At 39.9% G+C, this 19,610-nt stretch overlaps 1 protein-coding gene and 1 long non-coding RNA gene across 3 annotated transcripts in view; one reads left to right on the forward strand and one right to left on the reverse strand.

Annotated features, from left to right (window-relative positions):
- LOC138023804 (protein Hook homolog) overlaps positions 1 to 18,606 on the forward strand; it is a 32,194-nt gene extending 13,588 nt beyond the window's left edge. Inside the window, exons 14-30 of one of the 2 annotated variants that reach the window (XM_068870876.1) lie at positions 1,277 to 1,319; positions 1,413 to 1,498; positions 2,093 to 2,146; positions 2,691 to 2,741; positions 3,114 to 3,173; positions 4,764 to 4,830; positions 6,645 to 6,729; positions 6,890 to 6,962; positions 8,212 to 8,279; positions 9,571 to 9,687; positions 11,236 to 11,318; positions 12,200 to 12,300; positions 12,818 to 12,865; positions 13,559 to 13,615; positions 14,125 to 14,196; positions 15,315 to 15,457; positions 17,165 to 18,606. In XM_068870876.1, coding sequence (XP_068726977.1) covers positions 1,277 to 1,319; positions 1,413 to 1,498; positions 2,093 to 2,146; positions 2,691 to 2,741; positions 3,114 to 3,173; positions 4,764 to 4,830; positions 6,645 to 6,729; positions 6,890 to 6,962; positions 8,212 to 8,279; positions 9,571 to 9,687; positions 11,236 to 11,318; positions 12,200 to 12,300; positions 12,818 to 12,865; positions 13,559 to 13,615; positions 14,125 to 14,196; positions 15,315 to 15,457; positions 17,165 to 17,174 — 1,218 coding nt within the window. In that variant the 3' untranslated portion in view covers positions 17,175 to 18,606. The remainder of the gene's footprint in view (positions 1 to 1,276; positions 1,320 to 1,412; positions 1,499 to 2,092; positions 2,147 to 2,690; positions 2,742 to 3,113; positions 3,174 to 4,763; positions 4,831 to 6,644; positions 6,730 to 6,889; positions 6,963 to 8,211; positions 8,280 to 9,570; positions 9,688 to 11,235; positions 11,319 to 12,199; positions 12,301 to 12,817; positions 12,866 to 13,558; positions 13,616 to 14,124; positions 14,197 to 15,314; positions 15,458 to 17,164) is intronic. The other variant, XM_068870877.1, reaches the window with a different exon arrangement.
- Positions 13,364 to 19,609, reverse strand: LOC138023805 (uncharacterized). Its single transcript, XR_011126793.1, has 2 exons — positions 19,438 to 19,609; positions 13,364 to 14,913 (listed from the first exon to the last, which is right to left on the reverse strand). It is a non-coding gene; the product is annotated as an uncharacterized lncRNA (long non-coding RNA).
- Between the last annotated feature and the right edge of the window lies 1 nt (position 19,610).

The raw sequence follows: 19,610 nt of genomic DNA on the forward strand, positions 1-19,610 counted from the left end.
CCTGAAGAGTCTAATGAGTAAGAAGGTTCTTTTACAAAGTATGAAAGTCACTGACCAGAGGTTAACTTGTAGATTAGAACCTACATGTACATGTAGATAAGCAATGAATGTAGCTCACTAGGAGTTGTTGTAGCTCAATGGATGGGGCATATGACTGGCAAATATTGTAGAAGTCATAGGTTAGATTCCTGTCTGGAAATTTCTACTGTACATGTAAGACAATTCCTTTTCAGTGGTACCTTTGCCTGTGTCAGGCAACTGTCATTTCATCTTTGTAACCACACATGACCACCATCAACAGTTGAAATTAAAAAAATAAAAAAATCATGGAAGAGTCAATTTATAAAACAATTTTCACCATGAGTAATATGATGCCCACCAGCTAACTGTAAATATGGGTTATTGACCAAGCGTGATTTATTATATTCATGAATTAAAACACCAAAAAATGATCTTTGATCTTGTGGGACCAAGCGAGAAATCCCGAGCGGGCAGCTCCATCTTGTCCTCTCGGGTAGCCAATCACAGTGTGTGATTTGGTTCATCTTGCCTGCTCACAGAGCTAGTCACATAATAAGCTTCCTTATAGTTAGTTGGTGGGCATCATATTAATTTTACTGTAAGGAAGCTTATTATGTGACTAGCTTGGTGAGTGGGCAAGATGGAGCTATACTGCCCGCTTGGGATTTCTTGCTTGGTCCCGCAAGATCAAAGATCATTTTGTGGTGTTTTATCCCATATACCGGTAATAAATCCTTTATTGACCAAGCTTGTTTGGTCAAGGTGGTTGAATATTGGCCTCGTGCCAGTCGTCCAGCCATCTTGACCTCACGCTTGGTCAATAACCCATATAATTATAGTGCATGGGCAAATATATTGCAGCTGCTGACCACCACTGACAACTTAGCTTTCTTTGCCCTTAACACCATTTCTCAATGTTCATTCTGCATCCAAAACCAGTGAAACAGATACAAATACAATATCATACTGTATGTTATTCTTTTTATTGTTTATTAAAATTAATGTATAAATGAATACTAAGTAGTATTGACAATGTACTGCCCTATTCTCTACTTTCTCAAATCCCATAATACATTTTCGACATCTTGGGCCCACCCCCCCCCCCCTTCCCCCCCCCCCCCCCCCAACAAAAAATTGCATATGCAATTTTTTTTGGGGGGGGGGGGGGGGGGGAGGGTAAAAGAGTTGTATTATGGGATTTGAAAAAGTAGAGAATAATAAATTTGAGTGATGAGGGCCTCTTCTCTTTTACTAGATCAAGTATGAGTCCACGATAGAGCTTTACAAGAAGAAATTAGGTAAGGCTGTTAAAGGAGTTCTTATTATTACAAAAAAATAATGTCATGCAAAGGGAATAGTATGTTGTCTCATGCTTTTGGTTTCTGTTACAGAGGAATTATCAGATATGAGAAAACAAATGAAGGCATTGGAAGAGAAAAATGTCACTTACATGAAAGAAACAATGAATTTGCAAGAGGTACAGTGTAGGCTAATTGTTAGAGTAGGAAGTCATTTTATATTAGCAGAAACCCATAAGGGTTGAAACTTGTAACGGCCCCTTGTGTGCTGGGAAACAAGCTTCTGAATATTCAATTTGCTAAGTACCATATTTGGAACAACAAGAGCGATGGGTGTCCAAATATGGTACTTAGCACTGAAACATTCAACCAATTAGTTCGCACTGAATATTCGGAAGCTGTGAAAGCGTGTTACACGTTTCAACCCTTATGGGTTTCTGATGTTAGTAAGAGTCTTGGTTTTGAAGTCTCAGTTGAAGGGGTCTGAAAAAGGTCATTCATCGGGTTCAAAAGAGTCAAAATATAAAGCTTAAATATTCCTTAACTTATTGACTCCTGGGGGTTCCTCATTGATGAGTAAAATTGTCTGGTGTGAGACAGAGTAAAATACTTTGGTCTGGCCGGTATAAGCCAGTTTAGGCATCAAAGGATTAGACATGTACATGTACACATACTGTATGTAGCTGAATTTTGCTTACATTTACTAATAATTAAGTAATTATTATATATTTGGTACTTGGTGTTGGATTATTAACTTTACTGATTCATTGTAGGATCTTCGCAAAGCCAACTCGTTAAAGACTCAAGTTGACACCTATAAAAAACAGGTAAGATTGCAAAAGTTTGGTTATTGACCTTGAGCGTGAGGTCTGGATGAAATGTTAGGTGGATAATTGGCCATGGGCCTGTTTCTGGAAGGAGGGATAAATTATTATTCCAGGTATAACAGTTATGGTTAACAGTGGAATAAGGCACATTTATCCCTGGAATAGAGTTATTTAACACCTTTCCGGAACTGGTGCCAGGTTTTTACAGTAGTTGTCTTGGGTTCACATGTGCTCTTTGCATTTGACACTTCAGCACATCAGCTAATTTGCTACAATATTGATTCAAATGTAATTCTCTCTTAAATCTCTCCAAAAGTGCTGAAGCTACTGTACTATAGCTTACACTGTACATCATGTACTTCCATTCTCCTTAAAAGCTTTATCCAGTATTCTGTGGGTTTGTTAGCACTGTATTTTAATAAGTGCACTTTACATCAGACAGTATCCCGTTTGTTCAAAAACAAACGTGCTAAATACTGGTTTTTTTCTTTTTTTGTTTTTATAAATAATTTATACATAAGTGTTCTTTTTTAATTCCTTCTAGGTTCATCAACTTCAAATTCAAGTGTCAGATTTACAGAGAAGAGCAGACAAGGTAAGCATTAGACTGAGTAAAACAGAAGTTAACAGATTAAAGTGCACCTACATATATACTCCTTGCACAATCCAGTTATTTACTAGATGCACAATACATCTGAGTGGATTATGCATCTGTGGTACAGAGACGCCCTTTAAACGTATGGAGTGTCACAGTATTAAGTTTTATACATTAGCTTTATTGATGCTTTGAAAAGCCCACCTCTGGTTGGCGTGGAGGGTTTTCAGTCAGAGCGGAACAAACAAGGGGTCCAATGATTAAGTGGAAATTCTTAAAATGTAAAAAAAATATCTCAAACTTCTTCGTGTACTTCCTATCGGTTCTAATCAATGTTAAACGTTATTCAAATATGTTATTATTACATTCCAGGCAGAATTTGAGGCCAGGAAGTCAAAGGAAAAACTAACAAATCTGGATGGAGAGAATGAAGTAAGCTTGCTTCTCTGCTTTTAACAGAAAACTTACAACTGCAAGTATCTTTGAGGAACAATATATTAGAGACATACATTTGAACTGCGGGAATGAAGCAAGTCAAGCTTTGAGATCCTCACAGTTATGAAAGTCTTGTTTCATTCCCGCAGTTCTAATGTACTGTATGTCTTTAATACATTGTTCCTTCACCATGTCATGTCAATGGGTTCAGTTACGTACTCACAAAAAAGAGAAAACAAAAATGACCATCTCCCAGTTAGCTTGATAGCTCAATTGGTAGAGCAATGCACTGGTATCACAGTGGCCATGGGTTTGAATCCCATTAAAGCCTGAAATTTTTCAGGTTTTCCTTTCGTTACTGCTAAAGTAGCGTTCATAGAGCAGTTGTCAATTGAGTATCGAAAGTAATGAGCGAATTGCTTTGGTTTATGATTACTTCACTCATTGATTGGTTCAAAGTTCTCGCGCCATTTTATCAACCAATCAGAAGTGAAACCAAAACCAATCGTGGCTCGCGCGTGCACATTTTCCCGCGCTTTGTGTCGGCTACGTGTAATTACTTCGAGTTTTGATTGGTTTACTGGATTGTCTCCGTCCTTTTTGATTGGCCAAAGTAATTACTTTGGTGTTGGTTTTACGACACTCGATTGAAAACTGCTCTAACTGCGACAATCGCAAAAATTAACATGTATCTTTGTTACTTAAATTTATTACTCGTCAAATCATTGGGGGAAATCTCCATTTTGTACAATCTCTGACGGAAAACTCTTGTCTTTTACTCAATGATACTGTAGTTCTTCACTTCATGCTGGTTATGAAAGCCAGTCAAAGTATGATCTTTATGTCATAGTAATGTCATGAAGCTTTTCTGTACATGTGAATTTATTAAGTAGCTTGTTAAAGATGTAATACAAAAACTTAAGTTTCATACGATACCATAACATTGCCGTTGCGTGAAACAGTGTTGTAGATTACCGCAAGCAGAATTGAACATCTCCTTTCCCCTCGGCAGCATTTCTACCATTTAAGTAAACTAGTCTATCTAATAGGACAGCATTTTGAAACTGGCTCAAGTTGCCTTTTGATTGGACTGCAACCGAAAGTGAGGCGTTGTCACTTCCCTTGACTCTACCGCATTTTTTATTGTGAAGTGACTCTATTCTTCCAGTGACAATAGATCCTTCTCCAAAATGACGGCAACGGATTTGAATGAGTTAAAGTTGAACTGAATGAAAAACTGATACCAGAAATAGAAAGAGCACCTTTATTTAGTAACCTTGCAAAGTTTCAGCGTATTAGGTGTTATATCAGCTGAGAAAATGTAAGTTTTGACAAATTTACAGACGTTTGTTTGTATCACTGGAGGTATTCCCCATACCCGTAATCATAAAAACATCTGCAAATTTTTCATTTTTCAACTTACATTGTCTCAGCTGATGTTACACGTGATATTCCGAAATTGATCGAGATTGGGCGAAATCATTGCCCAAGAATGCCAGAATTCCACTATATCTCAGACTCTTTTAAGGTTACAACTCCATATTGTGATTTGGAAGGAAACAACTTGTCTTTAATCCAATTCTTCAGCGTTTAAGACAAGAAAGGATGAAATTAAAGGAAGAGAATGAAGAGCTTCAACTCGCACAAGTCGCAGGTATATTGCTTTAAAGATAAACCTTTGTTTTTTTTTCTCAATGCGCGAGTGGGCGGAATTCTGCGAATCCTGCAATCTGATTGGCTCTGGGAGCGCGGAATTTTTCTATCTTGCCCGGCGGAATCCTAGCCCTGGTTGCGTGAGCTTGTGCAATGACCTTAAATGTCCATTTTTTGACGCCGAATCCCGTTTACATACATAAGTGTTTCAAAACAGATTTTTAGACGAGGCGTGGAAGAAGAATTCAAATAAAAATATTTCTCTTTGAAACGTTCAGTTTGTAAGTCGCGTACTGCATTCGCTATCAAGCGCGGTGCGAGTCAACAATTAAAAAAGTGATTTCAGAGAGGAAGGGAGAGGGAGAGAGGAAAAAAAAAAGCTTATTTACCAGCTAAGGGTTCGGTCCGTATAGCGTAAAACTGTGACCTCGGTGTTGAAAAAGCTGCCCTCGGCCTGCGACTTCGGTCACAGTTTTTTGCTATACGGACCTCCCAGCTGATAAATAACATACATTTATTTGCAGAATCAAAAGTGTGTTAATTGGAAAATTCACGAGAGTGAAATTGTCTGTGATTGAGTCAGGGATACTCCTCAAAAATCCTTGTGCTTTGAATATGAGTCGAAACTTTGATATTCCGACCTACCATTCGTTTTAGTATCGAGGGGCCCGTTTCTCGAAAGTCCCGAAACTTTACGGGCCATTTTCTGGTGTCACAATTTCTTCTGTATCTCAAGAACGGAGAGGATGTAAGTCGTCAAACTTTACGGACATGTTTCTTCTAGTTGGCTTGAAAACATGTTAAAAGATCGGCTTTCCAAAATAAGCGGTTAGCAGTTTCACAAAGGGGCTTTTCGGGCCCGAAAAGTTTTCGGGACTTTCGAGAAACGGGCCCCAGAACTCCTCTGTCACTATTGTCAACAGAGCATGCACCATCAGGCGTGCGAGTTGGAGACAAGAGAAGCGATAGCTTTTCGTTCGTGTTGAATATTTACGCGGTAAAGACTGGATCTGAGCTTGTAACGTCATCGGATTTGAAAGTATCCGGATTCGACCGTTCCACACGGATTTAAAAAGTTCGTTTTAAAAAAAGATTCCTATGGACGGAAGGCGAATCCGCAAAGAAAAAGTTTCGGATTAAAAAAATATCCGGATACGTGTGGACGGAGCCTCAGTGGTAGAGCACCCGTGGAAAAGAACCCATGGCCCAGGGGTTTCAATAGAAGCCGGTTACCGGCGGTATACCGCCGTCTGCTTTGCCTCACACCGCCGGCTAGTTTGCCTTGATTTTCAGTAAAAGTGCTATCATAAACATGTCAAACTGCCGCCTTCAATGGGCTATCATGGACGGCCATTTCAGAAGTTATTGAAACCCCTGCATGCTATCTGTAATCGGGAGGTCGTTTGTTTTAATAGACCATTTTGGGACCAATTCTCACGGCTGGACTGGATATAGCATGAAATAGAGGCAAATCTTTTCACACACAAATTAATTTGCCCGCATTGGCCTCCATTTCATGCTAGATCCAGTCCAGCCGTGAGAATTCGAAAATGGTCTATTCAGTTAGGATTACTCCGAGTTTTTCTAGTGTAACTGGGTCTCTGAGTGATAAATTTATTCATTCCAGTATCATACACTTACTGCGTTATTTTTATGATTTAAAAAGAAAGGATACCATCGCGTGAAATTAACCAAGTGATAGGAAATCAAGTATAAATATGTCTATTGAGCCATAAAGGATTGCAGCGATGCCAATAAGATTATTATTGTTTTGCTTTTTTTCACTTTGCGATGGAAAAATGTTTATTTTATTAGCAGGGTCACCAATGCGCCAGTTAACCCCAGGGACTCCACCCACAGATGATTTTAACATTGGTAGCACCCTCTCTCCTGAAATAAAGTAAGTATCGCACTAGCGGGTCATAGGAGGCGTTGTGACCTCATATGTCCAACGCAATGTTCAGTCCTTTCTATGTTTTCTTGCTTGCCGCAAGGCCAGGTTCTTGAAGCCTTTTCCCTGTTTGCTTTATGTTGAAATTCGTTTGGTCTTTTGATTACAGAGAACGCATTCTTCGACTTGAACACGAAAATAAGAAACTAAAAGAGCAGAAACTCGGAGAACAAGAGGAACAGGTTCGTATCATAAGTGTGTGAAGTGTGTTTAAATTCCTTGATGTTGAGAAAGAGTTTTAAATTGTGCGCTTGTGCTGGGTAAAGGTTCTCTTCAAGAAAACCTCTGACGAATCGTTTCAGGTCTGACCCCAGTTGTTCAAAAGGTGGATAACGCTATCCTCCGGATAACTGAATCACTATCCATTGGATAGGGCAACTGGTTGTGCTATTGCTTATCCACTGGGTAGTGATTTATCCGGCGGATAGCGCTATCCATTGTTTGAACAACTCATTGGGGCCTGATTATAACCCTGATGCACAGGAACGTGGGTTTTAACTCAAATGCGCTGTTTTTGTACTGTCACATGGAAATGACTACCGTCTTAGCGCTCTCTTGGCCAAGCTTAGGCGGTATTTATATGACACCGGAACGAACTCAGACTGAAGTTGTACCAGTATGAAATTCTTGCAGCCGTTTACATGAAACCGGGACGAAATGCTTGGTACCTGGTTTCGGGACGAAATAAAATCTTTTGTCTAATAAATATATCGCTGACCCAAAAGCATACAAGCTTGAAGTTTCTGGTCTGAGATTTGTTGTCATTTACATGAGAACGGTACCAACTGAGTCCGGTACTAGAGTTTCTGGTCTCGGTCCAGTAACCAAGACGAAATCAGACCGGTCTCATGTAAACGGTAAAAAAGAAATTTATGGAGGCCGATACGAACTCATATACACCCTTATTGAACAGTGCTGGAAACTGCATTTCCATATCTTCGTTTCGGAAATACGTTTTTAAATGTACTGTCCTTGACATTAGCTGCGTTTTTGCAGCGAGTAAGTAACGCGTACAATTGATTGCTGTCGAAAGGTGTGATCTTGTTAATTTTAAAGGGTTAGTATCATAAAATTACTAAATCAATTTTCAGTGACCGTTTTGTTCTTAAATTGCTTCTGGATCACCGCAGTCAGATAAAGATCGATTAAATTTTAAAAGAAAATGAGCCACTTTGAGTTATTACGGAGTTCATCTAAGATGCAAGAGGAGATTTTGAAATCGTCGCCCCTACGTTTTCAAACTGGCATTCATTTTAATCTTGGCTACGTGTAACTAAAAACACTTAAGAATGGTGTCTTTGCGCTAAAATAGCCTTTCTGAAGAAACTTAAGTTTCGTTTGCCATCGGTAAACAGGTCTCCTTTGCTTTCCAGATTTTTACTAACAATCCATGACACTGCCCCTTTAATACGAGTTTTTTGTCAACAACAGAGTCAGCTTCTGCAAAGCCTTCTGAATGACGCTAATGAACGGAAGGATCAATTAGAAAAAGAAAACAGGTGAAAAATTTTAAACTTGTTACATGTACATGTATGAGTCAGTGCAAACATAGACTGCGATTGAACTCTTCTTCTAAGAACCAACAACAAATGGAGCGGTTTTCATTTAAGTAGCGTAAACAAAACCAGTCTTCTTCTTTGGCCAATCATAGTGGAAGCAGACGATGATATGAACCAATCATAAGCATGCAACCGGCCTAAGGGCGGCGTTTACGGCAATCAACACCTCTTTTATTCTAAGGGGTGAGTGTGTGTATGTATATATAATATGCATCGTGTATTTATATTTATGTTTACATTTATATTTATATATGGAGTATATGAGAGAAACCCTGACCCTGTACACCCCAAATAATCATATTTTTTGAATGAATAAATGTTTGGAAGAAAGTTCGCCTTTGCGGGATTTGAACCCACTCGTTATTAGTCGGGTGTGATAACCACTACACCACCAGGACAACCATACATTGATTTATATAAAGTTATATCATCAGTATCTCCAATTTTCTTGCCCACTGTGAAAGTGTAAATATCTTGGTCTTCTTATTTTAATATGGCAGTGGCCAACTCGAAAGCTATTGCTCCTTTGGCCACTGTACACTGAATAACGCATATTCCTTATTATTTATTTTTTATTTATGTGCATATTTCTCTTTGCTCTCTTAATCCTCTTGAATCTTTACTTCGCTAATAACACTTAAACAGTTCGAATAAAAATTGAATTGAATTGAGCGGGGGTTGTTTGTGCAAAATGAGAGGGAGCTGCGTCTACAATGATTAGTTTATACCAGAAACCCATAAGGGTTGAAACGTGTAACGCGCGTTCACAGCTTCCGAATATTCAGTGCGAACTGATTGGTTGAATGTTTCACTGCTAAGTACCATATTTGGAAACCCCTCGCTCTTGTTGTTCCAAATATGGTACTTAGCAAATTGAATATTCAGAAGCTTGTTTCCCAGCACACAAGGGGCCGTTACACGTTTCAACCCTTATGGGTTTCTGTTTATACCCAAAAGGGAAAAGTGCTTTTCGTGCGTTCTCTTTGGTTAACCCCAGGTACTGTTGACCACTGAGCAGCCTAGCTTCTCGAAATTGCAATCGTTTGATTGAGTAATTGGTTTGGTTCGTCATTCAGTATTTGTGTTATGTACCGAGACATTTATAGATCTCGGTGGTGGTGAAAGTGGTGGATATTTTCCTCAGCGTCGGAAAATAAGCGTCAACCATATGCAGGGGGGCTTTTTAACGTTAGCTAAAAGAGGTATATCCTCCAAATCATTCTTTTAACAGAGAATTAAATCAAAAGCTAATGGAAGCTGAAAGCGAACTGGATGATGTAAGAAATCAAAAGAGCGCAGATGGGATGGATAAAGACACTGAGCTGGGCAAGAAATACACTGATCATTTGTAAGTAATGTGCTGTTTTGTCTACTTGGTTTGCATCCACGTGATGAGACAACCATGTTGGTGTACAAAACACTAGAAAATGGCTTAACAAGTTTTGTATAATAATAGAGTCAAAGTCCCAAAAGATATTTTACTGCATTGTTCTGTACACCAACATGGCTGCTGTGACGTCAGATGAAAACGCTCTATTCTTGGTTTTCATCCACGTGATGAGACGGCCATGTTGGTGTACAAAACAATAGAAAATGGCCCCACAAGTTTTGCATAACAATAGAGTCAAATTCCCAAAAGACATTTCACTGCATTGTTCTGTACACCAACATGGCCGCCGTGACGTCAGATGCAAAACTTGGCGGTGATGACGATGATGATAACGACGACTACTATGACGTCGATGATGACGAAGACAACGAGGATGATGATGATGATGATGCTACTTTTGATGACAGCGACGTACACGAAGATGACGATGACAACGACGACGACAACGATCACGATCACGATCACGATCACTATCACAATCGCGCTGATAATAATTTCGATCACGAGGATGGTGATTACGATGACGAGGTTGATAATCATGCATGATGACGATGCCCGCCACGAAGACAATAGGGAGCTTTAGCAACGACATCGGCGACGTCAACGTAAACGTCACAAATTTTCATATTTAGTGGCCAAAAACAATAGCATCTCACGCTCTGCACGTGCGTTTTTCATTTTTGTCCATTTCTTTGCCATCGTCAGCAAAACGACAACGTGAAATAACCAAATTTGAGGTGTTATGAAGGACGTCAGCACTTGAAGATAAATTTTCACTTTCTCCCCTAAATTAAGCGCCGCTCGTAACGTTTTCATTCCTGAGGGATTGCCATACCTTTGTCACATTAAAATACTTGCAATAGTCGTGAAGTGATTACAGTAATGAGAATTTGTGTTTTGAGATGACGTTCTCGTTGCCGTTCCCGTTATCGTTGCTAAAGCTCCCTAATCACTTGATGTTGACGACGACGGCGTTGATGACGTTGATGATCGTGGTGATGTTCGTGACAGAAGCAGTGTCAACACATCATTATTACTGCTTTAAATTCCAGTGTTAAAAAGTTCTTTAAGTAACCGTGCATGGTCGTTTAACTCGAATATTGCCATAAGAGGTCCTGATAGACTCCACTATACAATACAATACATACTTCATTGACTGCTTCCCATAGGGGCTTTTCGGGGCCTATGAAATACAACGAAACGACGGAACGAAACATGCAACAACTGTTAAGAATCCCAACTGGCCAGAGGCTAACCAGTTGGCTATTTACAAGTGCAGCTGGGAAGTTGAACCAGGGACTTCCAGGATCAAATTCAACGAATGGTCAGAGCGAGTCTTGAACCCGGGATCCCCGGATCCCAAGGCAAACGCCCTAACCACTGGACCACACTTCCTTCAAGTTCAAACCATGCGCGAAAATAGAGCCAACCACTTGAAGAAGCGTGCATAAAAAAGGTAGCTATCGCATTGTTAATAACGGTTCTGCTTTTGTTGTATCCTTGCAGAGACAAGCTCAAAATAGCAAGCGATGAACTTCAAAAAAAGAAAGCTTATATTGACAGTTTAGAACCCAAGGTGTCAAGTAGTGGTAAGTAGTACTGAGAAAGATATTGTTAAGACCAGAATGAATCCACTAAGACGAGGGTTTTCGTGCTACTAAACAGTACATGAAGTTCGGCTTACTTTGCTCTCTAGAAGGAAAAAAGAAGAAAAAACTCTAATCTACCTCAAAAGTTAAAAGAACTTGTTAAAACAAGCTACCTGCCCAATTTTTCCGGTATCATGTAAACTATTAAAAATAGGACAATCGCATGACTTTTGTCATGCATATAGTTTATTTGTGGCCCGATTAGCAGCGGAGTGAGGGTCTAAATGAAACTACGAGGGACACAAACAAACTATATGCCCGGCAAAAGTGACGAGATATCATTAAGGCCAAATCCTACGAAGAAAGAAAAAGAGCAAAAAACTCATGCACAAAAATTTGCGTTTACTCTGGCACTGAAATGGTATCCTCAGGATCATTGGCCGGGCTAAGTTGTTTGTCATCAGATCTCTGCAGCCAATCAGAATCAGGGCGGCAAATGCATTTTCAGCCTGGGCATTTCTCGTTTGGCCCGCAAAAAGGCGCGTTTTACGAGGGCAGTTTGTCATTTGGCCGCGCGTACTGCTAATAATTATTGACGTTGTGTAACGAACACGCTTATGAGCCCATACATTCTTCGTAAAATTTCGAATTTTTTAAACCAAGCTTTCACAAAGATTACCATGTGAATAGGCCTCAAAGATTTCAGAGATGGTTAAGTATGCAATGCTGTCTAAATTTAAATGCTGATTTCGTGACGGACTGCTTAGGAAACTGTGTGGACCAAGGATTCTATTGAGAGAAAAAAATTGTAAAGAAATATTCCCCTATACCCTTACCGCTTTAGACGCAATTGAAATGGTTGTACTTGTTCTTTATTGTAGCGGAGAAGGTGACAGAGCTTCAAGAGCTACTGAACAAGAAGGATCAAGAGATGAAAGTTATGGAGGATCGCTATAAGAAATACTTGGAAAAAGCCAAGAGTGTGAGTACAGTGAAGATGCATATGGTTATAGCTTGTTTCAACTAATTTGCCAACTGTTGAAACTCAAGTCCGGTTGGCATATTTCTATCAACAAGAACAGTCGATAGGTATTTTGCGAAATCTTTCGTAAAAGAGCGAGTGTATTCGTGGTCTCAATCGATCCTAGGGAGATCGACTTGAGATGGGTGTAATATTTTTGTATTGTTGTTACTTAAGGGGATCGATCTCGCGAATTCGATTTAAGGACCTGTGTGTCGAGTTGGGTCCGCATTTCGTTCGTAAGATACTCGGATCGACCTCGGGTCTGATAAAGAGTGAGCCTGAGCGTGAACGATCTGAATGTCGAATTTTGTGTTCTTCAAATTAAACCGCAGTCAGCTAATGGCTACAGTTAGAAGCATAAGCCCATCTGATGAACTTGTTGCACGCCAATGGTCGCACGGTTTGCTGTAGCATCGTTTTGAGGCGTCTTAGTAACATGTCAAACCCTAAATAACTTCATTTTCTTTCCTCTCAGGTTATAAAGACCTTAGACCCCAAGCAAAACCAAGGATCCCAACCAGAGGTTACTGTTATATCTGTTGATTGCCTATGATGATAATAATCACATTTTTGATTTAAGTCTCGAGCCTCTGTAACCGAGCGCAAGTGCTCCAATTGTTGAGGGGACTGAGGGAGACACCAAATCAAAGCAAATGTTTGTTACCTTTTATAACAGCAATTACTACAAATTTACAAAACTCGAGACTAGAGCGGTTTTCAATTGAGTGGCGAAAGTAATTAGCGAATTGCTTTTGTTTATGATTACTTCACTCAGTGATCGGTTCAAACTTCTCGCGCCACTTTTTCAACCAATCCGAAGTGAAACCAAAACCAATCGTCGCTCGCGCGTGCATATTTTCCCGCGCTTTGTGTCGGCTACTTGTAATTACTTTGAATTTTGATTGGTTTATTGGATTGTCTCCGTCCTTTTTGATTGGCCAAAATAATTACTTTGATTTAGTTTTACGACACTCGATTGAAACTCGCTCTAATGATAAATCAAACATTCAAAACCAACAAATTCAAACCACATTTTCATATATTGGAACTGAGGAATGAGTATGAAATGAAAGTTAAAAAGAAAATCGCAATTAGATAAGCTGCTTAAAAAGACTGTGGTTCACAGCAGTGCTGTTCATTTTGTGTAGTTTTACCCATTTAAATGATTAGCTCCCAGCAGACACCTCGTAAGACGGATATTTTTTCGTTCCGCCAGGTCCAAATGCTAAAACATCAAGTACAAGAGAAAGACAAAATTATTGAACATTTGGAGGTGAGTTTGTTTTTCTTATCGTCTAGTAAGCATTTTTGATCGAACAGATTCAAAAACACCTTTAATAATAATAATAATAATAAAGGGCTGAAGAAAGAGTGAAAAGAACACAGTCTATTTGTTGACACACCTTCACTAGATCCCTATCCTTAATAGCTGGAATTAATTGCAAACAAATCTTGGTAGTTAAAGTCTTCCTCCTCCCGCCCCCTCTCCTATCATTATTTACCCTCGAGTCGGATTTTTAGATTAGCTAGTAGCTAATAAACCTTCTAGCAGAACAGAACAACTTTAAGAATCCCAACTGGCCGAAAGCAAACCAATTGCCTATTTATAAGTGCAGCGAGGAAATTAAACAAAATTACAAATTCAACCAATGGTCAGAATGTGTCTTGAACCCGGTATCTCCGGATCTGAAGACAAGCGCCCTAACCACTTGGCTGCTCTGCCTCCTTGATAAATGAGCGCATGTGCCATGTTTGACTGATGCTCCTTGGTCTAATTTTTAGAGAGATCACGAAAAGATGAAAATAACAAGGGAAAGAGAGGAAAAGCTGATAGTTAGTGCATGGTACGAGATGGTAAGTGTCTTGTAAAGGCCGTGGAGATGTCTGTTTACACACCAAAGAGAAACGCAGCAACGATTCTCAAGGTGCCGCAAAATGCGACATTTCCACCCTTTTTTGTTCGTTCGCCTGCACAGTAACCTTGGTCTCTCCTGCATGAATAACTCAACCAGATGTTTCTACGTATCTCAGTATTATTAGGCAGTGGGGATTGCCCACTCTTTCAGTTTTATTAATTCTTTTGACATCACTTGCGATTTGTGATGGCTGGATAAGTTGCTTTTCCAATAAGCCGGGACAAACAGACCAAAATTGATGACCTGGACTTCCCTTTGGCGGCTCAGGGAATTACCGAGGGAACGCCGGGTGCTGCATCGAGTTTCCTTCAAACGACCGCGGCTCTGTTGTGGTTTGATGATAGATTGAGTGATTAGTAACATGGCCATATGGACTGATGCCCAATATGTAAACAGTTCAGATAGAATGTGTCGAGCTTGTCACAGAGCGACTCAGTGGAAGACTACGTTTCTGAGTCATAAAGTAGACCACGCAGCACGATACACTTGTAAAGCGAACCTTGAGAACAATAGACAGATAAGATTTCCAAGTACACCCTTGTTTCCTAATAGTGTCCCTGTGCCTCAACGGTCTCTTTGTCGATGGAGACCCTGGGAACGAGGTTGCCTGTGCCTGACCTTGACCTTTGTTGACATCGTTCTCGGCTGTGGTAATCTAAGAAACAAGACAGTGAAAGTCGAGGACGTTGGCGCGAACCTTCTGGGATGGTTGAGGCTTTGATTAGGGTATCGTTGACAACAAGGCCGACATCTCGGCAGGAGCTAAGAGAAGCCGATCAAGGAATTTCTGAGCCTCTCAAAGCGTTGCTACAGATTCCGGTTCGCGTGATTTACGGGCTATTTTCACTTCCGGTGTGTTTTGCGCGCTACTTTTGATAGAAAATTGATTCATTCAGCTGACGCGTGTTTCTTAGTTATGGCGTATGTAGGTTACGCGCGCGCGCAGCCACAATCATTCATCTGTCTATGCGTTAACGATGTCGGGATCACCTTTTTCCAACTATGCCACTTGGAGCTACGTTAAAGTATGGGTATGATGTTTCCTTGTTTGAACAGGGAATGCAGCTTAGTAGAAAAGCTGCTGAGGAGAGATTATCAGGGAATACCGGAGGAATGTCGTTCTTAGCTCGACAAAGACAAGCTTCCAGTCGACGAACAACGCCCAACAGAACGCAACAAACGTCTGCTGTATCTTCAAGGCAAGTTCCCTGTACTCCTTTAATCAGTTTAGAAATTTTGTTTTTTTTTTTTTCGTGATAGGAAATTAATTATAAGCCATGAAAAACGCAGAATATAATATTCGATATATTAAAATTCAGCTTGAAAGAGAAGTTCTGAGGTCAAAGACAAAGGAAAGTGGATGATATGCAAATATTTTTCACATTCATCTGTGCATACGGAACCCGTCAAAACTGTGCTCTCCTGTTAATCCTTTGCTCTTTTACCGGGAACGGTGCACTTCTATGCGTAAGCGACGTTGTTGTCGATCTACTCTGTCGAAAGGACGCCGTCAAAGTCTTTTTCCGCGAAGTTAACTCAAGTAAATACATTATCAATACAGTTTTGACGCTTTCTTACACTTTATTCGAAATACTGGACTGAATTCGTCTTAAATTAGTGAGAAAAAGCTCAAATAACAGCCAAAGCACAACAGCTGACGTTCGAATCGCCGCTCGTCGGCAACATAGTTTTGGCGCGAAAGTTTGTTGACAAAAAAAGTTGCCACAAAATCTTTTAAAGGGATTTCTGGCCCTTTAATTTCGGATAGCACAAATCTTCGTTGAATTCTGATTGATCAATTTAAATTCCAATAGCTCTCGCCGTATGCAAGGTTCCAACGTGTTTCTATAGAGCTTTTTTTTCACTCACCTGACCAGCAGCCATATTGGATTACTGAAACAAAAGAAAGTATTTGCATAAAAATAGAGTTCAATTCCCTGAGGATTAGTTTGGTACACCATCATGGCCGCCATTCCTTTGTTTTGGAACATCAACATGGCTGCCGTGACGTCATGTGAAAACGCTCTATTGTTGTCCTCACAGCCTCACTATCAAGCTGAATATTTGACATTTTAAGAATGGCCTGTTGACAAGATTATGCCCTCGCGCATGTTGCTTATGCTTGACTGAAACCTGCCTAAAAGGAACAGAGCGAACTATATTATTCAATAAAAGATTCTCTGTGAAGTGAAATTTATTTGTTTGGGCGTGCTAAAAGCGAATTGTGTATGGTTGGCAAGCCAGGCCAATCTACCGCCATATTAAAGTGCCCCTGTGACCAAAAAATCAATTTATATTTTTCTTCGGATTTCAAAACTATGTTAACAAAACACTAAGTGACCCACGTTTTAAGCCTTGATTTCAAAGACACCTCTTTATTTTAACTGGAATTTTCCTATTTAATGGTCCGCCATTACTAACATTATGTTCCTGAGAGAGCTGGATCGAGGAGAAAATGACGTCAAAGGCTCACTAGTTTAAGAATGCAATACGTGTGTACGCTGCAAAATTAATATGCAGCACGGGGGTTTTGGGCTTTCAGACTTTTAAACTCACGCTTTGCATATATAATAAGCTGTGTTCACATGCTGAAATTTTAAGCTAGTGAGCCTCTGACGTCACGTTTCCCAGGATCCAACCCTCTGAGTTCCAATCGGTCAGTTTTGAACGTGAGTAATGGCGGACCAAAACTTACACTCAAAGTAAGCGGCCTTTGGATTAAAATTTTGCCAGTCAGGTGTTAAGCAAACACACTTTCAAAATCTGAAGGAAAAAAGGAAGTGGTTTTTTTGATCACAGGGGCACTTTAACCAATCATATCCCGGGATTAGGTCAATCGTGTTAGTGTATAATAAATCATTGAACTTTTTTTTTATAATGCGCTTAATGTTGTTTTCATTTTTTAGGGATACGTAACAGTATGCATGGAAAGTGGAACTCATCCAATCATCGTCCTTCGTTCTGGTTACAACTGAACTGGAGGGCAAAGTGTGACGGCTAAATTAATATATGCTTACACACGCTGGGAGAAAATAAGAACTAATTTAATAAATGTGGTTCTTCATCTGAACATTCGGAAGGAAATTGAGTTCACCGGATATAACATAACTAGCTGCCAATCACGGTAAATTTAATAACCGCATCGAACCAATAAGTAATAATTATTAACTCGTTCATACGTTTACGAGCGTGTTGATGTAGCCAGCCACTGCTTACAAAATCTTCCTGAGGGCTGGGAATTCTAAAAACGTTCCCTTTATCGTAATATTAATAGCAGTTGCGTCTGTGTTGGTTAAAAACCTGTTTGTCACGCTTAATTTTGTTGTAGAGAACGATCCTACTGGATGTAAAAGGACCCGGGGCGTTTTCCATTTACCAAGAAATTCCGAAAATTCCGGTTGGGATGTAAATGAAACACACGTTTTTGGTTCGTTCCACTGGAAATTTTCCGGAATAAACGGCACTTCTGAAAAGGTAGTCTTGTTTTCCCGTTGGAAACTTTCCGATGAAAATGTGTGTTCAATTTACAACTTTTGAAAGGTCTTACCAACTTCCAGACTATTCACGGCCACATTTTTAAATTTTGGCCCGTAAAATCGCAATCACTGGGCGGCGAACGGACCTGAGTTAAATGGAACACGTTTTTCACCCGATGGAAATTTCCACCGAAATTTCCGGAAATTTTTTGTAAATGGAAAACGCCCCCGGTGTCACCTTGTGACGAGATTGTCATTTTGTACAGTCAATATTTAACTTTAATATATTCACTGGTTATACTCCGGAACCTGTGTGAATATAGAGCCTGCAAACCCTGCCTTAAGTTTTGAGTTATGAATCAAGCTCAGTGCCGGGGAAGAAAATAAAAATTTCCAGGGTACAAGAGAACATATAGTGTTTTTAGGGGACATAAAACAAGGGGAGGTGGTATGTTTGGATGAATACAGTCAACATTGAAACGCAAGGATACCCTTTCTTTTCATGATCGAAACGTACATTCTCCTAACTAGCACCATGGATTTCTTTATTAGGTAGTCATGAGAATTTGGTGATATATCAAGATCACACCTGTTAAGCTGATAGTATTCTTCGTTCCCTCAATACCTGTCTGACTGACATTTCATTGAAATTTCGAGGAGGATTTACGAACCGATCATCGTGGGAGTGAAAGGGTTAAGAGAGGTGTAATTTAATGTAACCAGGATATTTTAAAGATGGAACAAAAATTGTTTGTCTACCAGTGATATCAATATCTTTTTGTATGAATGAGTTCTGAAAGGGGATAAGTATCCTTGTAATAATAGAGTTTTTGTAAATCAATCAAATACTTATTAAATCTTTCGTTTGAGATAACGCATGCGCATTTTGAATTGAAGGTTGCTCTCAGCAATTCAACGACACACATCGCGATTCCTTCATCAGCGGTCAGTTTAGAAGTTTCTTCAGAACATGATTCTATTCTTGGATTTCACATGACGTCACAGCCGCCATGTTGGTGTCCCCAAACAATGAAATGGCGGCCATGTCCGAAGCGCACGCACGAGAGCTGCATGTCCGAAGCGCACGAAAGCTGCATGTCCGAAGCGCACGAAAACTGCATGTCCGAAGCGCACGAAAGCTGCATGTCCGAAGCTCAAGAAATCAACCTTATTCTTGGATTTCACATGACGTCACGGCCGCCATGTTGGTGTCCTCAAACAATGAAATGGCGGCCATGTTGGTGTCCCGATCCAATCCTCCGGGAAATGAAAGCTATTATTATGCTAACGTCTTCTTTTGTTTTTGTTTCGTCCAGAGTGAACAGCTAATAGCCCATTTCACGGTTAGTTTTTCTCATTTGCATTACAATGTGATGTAACTTGGGTGCGAAGCAATTTCGGGTTAAAACCACAAAATAGCGCGAAATTGCCTCACATACATGCTAGATTTGATTGTAATGCAAATGAGAAAAACTAACCGTGAAAAGGGCTATTCTCTGGTACACGAATGCCTTGAACATGATGACACCTTCACTTACTACAGCTACTACAGCAACTAAGCCTTCTACACCCACTACATCTAATACATATACTACATCAACTACGCATACTACACGTACTACTGACAAATACTACACCTGTATATACTACTGCAATTGCATCATTCCCGGGACAAATTGTGTTCCCATACATAACGTACTTACCGTGACTCGTAACTTTGAAGCAAAGTTACGAAATTAATATGGCTGCTCCGATTTGGAAATGACCGGAAGTCGTTTTTCTCGTTGCAGACCCAAGAACTTGTCCATGATCGTATCTTTTTAGTCGACGACATGAAATGGACATCGGTGCTGACTTACTATTTACACTGATATTG

The sequence above is a fragment of the Montipora capricornis genome, chromosome 11 (assembly GCF_036669925.1).
Source record: "Montipora capricornis isolate CH-2021 chromosome 11, ASM3666992v2, whole genome shotgun sequence".
In the NCBI taxonomy this organism is placed as follows: Eukaryota; Metazoa; Cnidaria; class Anthozoa; order Scleractinia; family Acroporidae; genus Montipora; species Montipora capricornis.